Here is a 4,189-nt window from a genome sequence, read left to right on the forward strand (position 1 = left end):
AGTGTATAGTCAACTTTAATTTTTCTCTAATTTCTAGCTTTTAATTGGCTTAGAAATCAGATAACTGCTGGACAGTAACCAATAATAATGATTTGTTTATATACTACAAACACTTTTTTATCGCATAATAAGGCAGAATAGTTTCAATACTGTTACTGTAATAAATGCTTTGTCAGTTAGCACTGTATTGTTCATATACTTTATTTATTACCTGGAGATGACTTGACAAACACAAATAAACCATATATTGTCGCAATCGTATGTTTAATGTCTTCATGTTTCCAAACGTTTTTGTTTTTCTGTGAAAATAACTGTTTTTATACAGCGATAGCTGGACCCTTTTGTCCGTATTAGGGATTTCCTGGTACGACTTTCTGCGCAAGAGCGCCCTCCGGCTTCGAGTATGAATGAAACATACACTGCACGGAGTGTTTAGAGCTCGGTGATGTTCATCTCGCCTTATTCTGGGTCCGAATAAAACATCAGATCATGCACAGACTATCCTGTCTCTTTGAATTTAAATCTATATTTATTCACACCGGCTCTTGAAAACCTCTATGCGAACACACTTGACCGAAAAAGTGCGGGGGACGAATTTACATGATATTAAAAGTGGGGGGGACACATCCCCCACGTAACATACGCCCCTGTATGGCGCACATATGGCAAATGAGAGTTCAGGCTATATGTGACTGAAAGTTAACCTTGCTTTCTGGAAAACACCCCTGAAGAAGGTTAAGAACTCACCATTATGGTAATAAGGGTTTCCTTTAGTTGAGCACTTGACCCTTTTGTTAACATGCACAGTAACTAGTTATATTAAACAACATTTTAATTAAACATGCAACAACTGTTCAGTCAAAAACGTGTCAATGAATTTTACTATTGACTATTGTGTATGCAGGTTATATTTTAAGTTTTTATAAGCTGGATCATGGATTCTGTAAAAAGTTTGACTAGTTTATACACTTTATATCTTTATGACATGTAAAACATCCAGATTTCCACATCAGTTCCAGTATTTGGATGCTTAACTTAAATGTATGAAGCTTTGATAATCATGGTTATTATTGTTATTTAACTTAAGCCACGATTACTGACTTTATTTAAATGTGTTTTCATTCCCCGGGATGACAGAATTGACATTGTGCGAGGACGTAAAAGAACCTGTTAATTGAAACAAACTGTCCAAAAGAACCAGTTTTCAGAAAAGAACCAGACTCCCATCACTATGAGGCGTTAAAAAAAATTGTTTTAATATTAAAATCACTGTTATGCATAAGCACTATGATAAGTTAAACAGATCATCTCTCAAAGATGCAACAACATACAGCATCTTTGTCATTGAGACACTTAGACATCAGCACTCATTATACAAACCTCAACAATGGTGACAATCAACAAAACATCCAGTCAAAATGTGTTTTTCAAGGCTATTTCCTCAATTTATTTTTTTATTGCAGACGATTTGAGGTTGCAAAAATTCTTGGAAATTCACAAAACCAACATTAAGGAGAAAGTTGAACTGATTTTTGAGGTCAAGGAAGAAAATGAAGCACATCTCAAGGATGTTTACATAGAACTCTTCATCACAGAGGGAGAAATTGAAGATGTCAATCAGGAACATGAGATTCTGAAGATTGATGATGCTTTCAAGAACAAAAAAACACAGAACAAACCAATAAAATGCAATGCTATATTTACTGAACTGAGGAAAAATAATGAGAAAAAGATTGTGCTGACCAAGGGCATCGCTGGCATTGGGAAAACTGTCTCTGTGCACAAGTTCATCCTGGACTGGGCAGAAGGAAAAGCCAATGAGGATATACACTGTGTGTTCCTGCTTCCATTCCGAGAGATCAACGTGCTTAAAGACAAAGAGGTCAATCTCCATGAGTTTCTACAGGTATTTTATCCTGAACTAAAAGAATTGGAAAAATTAAACGTGTTTGAGAAATATAAAGTGGCATTTATATTTGATGGACTTGATGAGAGTCGCCTGCCTTTGGATTTTGTAAGCGGAATTCTGTCGTCTGTTGAGGAAAGATCATCTGTAGATGTGCTGTTCACAAGTCTGGTCAAAGGGAAGCTGCTTCCATCAGCTCTCGTCTGGGTGACCTCGCGACCAGCAGCAGCCAATGAGATCCCGCCTCAGTATGTGGGTTTGTTCACAGAGGTGCGAGGATTCACTGACCAGCAGAAGGAGGAGTACTTCAGAAAGAGAATCACAGATGAGACTCAAGCCTCCAGAATCATCTCACACATTAAGACGAATCGTAGTCTCTACATCATGTGCCACATTCCTGTGTTCTGCTGGATCACGGCCACTGTTCTTCGGAAATTTCTCAAGAACAGTGCAGAGAACATCAGCACAACACTCACTGAAATGTACATCCACTTCCTGCTGATACAGATGGACATGAAGAACCAGAAGTACGATGGAAAAGCAGAAAGACAGCGTACAAAGCTGTTACATTCAAACAGAGAGATGATTTTGATGTTAGCCAAGCTAGCATTTGAACAGCTGAAGAAAGAAAACATTGTGTTTAATGAGGAAGATCTGGAAGAATGTGGTATTGATGCGAGTGAAGACACTCAGTTCACAGGAATGATCGCTGAGTTCTTTAAGAAGGAGGATGGAATACATGAGACGAAGGTCTTCTACTTTGTGCATCTGAGTGTTCAAGAGTTCCTTGCTGCAGTGCATGTCTATTTCTGCTACCTGAACAAGAACATGCAGGAGCTTCAGTTTTTCTTTGAGACGCCAAAAAAAAACATCACATTGCAGGAGCTTCTGCATAAGGCTGTTAATAAAGCAATGCAGAGTAAGAGAGGACATCTGGACCTGTTCCTGCGGTTTCTGATGGGTATTACGCTGGAATACAGTCAGAGCCTGCTCAAAGGCCTGCTCACACACACTGAAGACACCACAGAGAGCATCAGAAAAATATGTGCACACATTAAACAATTACTAAAAGAGGATATCTCAGATGAAGCTTCAGTGAACCTATATTACTGCTTGCTTGAGCTCAAAGATCATTCATTACTTGAGGAAGTCCAGAAGTACCTAAGTTCAGATCCACATTCAGAAAGAAAACTCTCATCTTCAATGTGCACAGTGCTGATCTACATACTGCTGATGTCCGAGAAGGTGCTGGACGAGTTCAACCCAAAGAGGTTCACGTCATCAGATTGGAACTACACAAGACTCGTTCCAGCTGTGAGATGCTGCAGAACAGCCCTGTGAGTGATTTCATTCACTGCTGTTTAGTAAAATTTTGTTCTACATCACTAAGCAACTGAATGTCAAAATACAGGGTTAAATATCAAGCTGTCCAGATTTTGAAAGGTACAATGTGTTATTGCAGAAACACTGAACATCAAAAACTAAACTTGGCTAAACATTCTATTTTGGCAGATTTGACGACTGTGTTCTTGATGAAACAAGTTGTGACACTGTGTCTTCAGCTCTCCAAGCATCAAACTGCCATTTGAGAGAGCTGGACCTGAGTAGAAATCACCTGAAGGATTCAGGAGTGAAGCTGCTCTCTGATGGACTGAAGATAAACTGTAAACTGGAGATACTGAGGTAAACGTTTTTTTTTGTTTTTTTTATAAAATAATTATGGACTGAAGAGTTCACACTGTCAGCTGAACATACTGTGGTTTGACATTGACATTCATCAGCATATATTTCCCCCTGTGTATATTGTTGTATGAATGTATCATCAACGTTTTATCCAAGGACACAAGACAGACCATGCTTACTCAGAAAATCTAATGAGAAACAATTAGGGTTCCTGGAAAATCTGGAATTTTGTAATGCAGTTTTCAAATTTTGAGAATAATATAATATTTAAATTTCAGAATCAGAATGAGCTTTTTTTCACCGAGTGTGTGCAAACACACAAGGAGTTTGTTGTGGTTCCCAGGAGCTCTGGGTACCTACATACATACATACATATATAACAATTATCCTCTCAGTTGTCCTAACAGTCTGTTGCAGACTTCTTATATCTGATTTGGTGGCTGACCCAAACCAGACAGTTATAGAAGTGCACAAAACAGACTCATTAACAGCTGAGTAAAACTGAGTCATCTGCGCCTGTGGTAGATCAAACTTCTTCAGCTGACAAAGGAAGCGCAACCGCTGCTTTTTTCTCAATTTAGTCAATGCGAGTGTTTCACT

The 4,189-nt window shown here is 38.5% G+C and overlaps 1 protein-coding gene across 1 annotated transcript in view; it reads left to right on the forward strand.

Annotated features, from left to right (window-relative positions):
* LOC107740680 (protein NLRC3-like) overlaps nt 1-3,536 on the forward strand; it is a gene marked incomplete at its 3' end in the record, with an annotated part of 5,728 nt that extends 2,192 nt beyond the window's left edge. Inside the window, exons 2-3 of the mRNA XM_016553189.1 lie at nt 1,464-3,243; nt 3,419-3,536. Coding sequence (XP_016408675.1) covers nt 1,464-3,243; nt 3,419-3,536 — 1,898 coding nt within the window. The remainder of the gene's footprint in view (nt 1-1,463; nt 3,244-3,418) is intronic.
* Nucleotides 3,537-4,189: the final 653 nt, after the last annotated feature.

Source organism: Sinocyclocheilus rhinocerous, unplaced genomic scaffold (assembly GCF_001515625.1).
Source record: "Sinocyclocheilus rhinocerous isolate Xijiao unplaced genomic scaffold, SAMN03320098_v1.1 scaffold9835, whole genome shotgun sequence".
In the NCBI taxonomy this organism is placed as follows: domain Eukaryota; kingdom Metazoa; phylum Chordata; class Actinopteri; order Cypriniformes; family Cyprinidae; genus Sinocyclocheilus; species Sinocyclocheilus rhinocerous.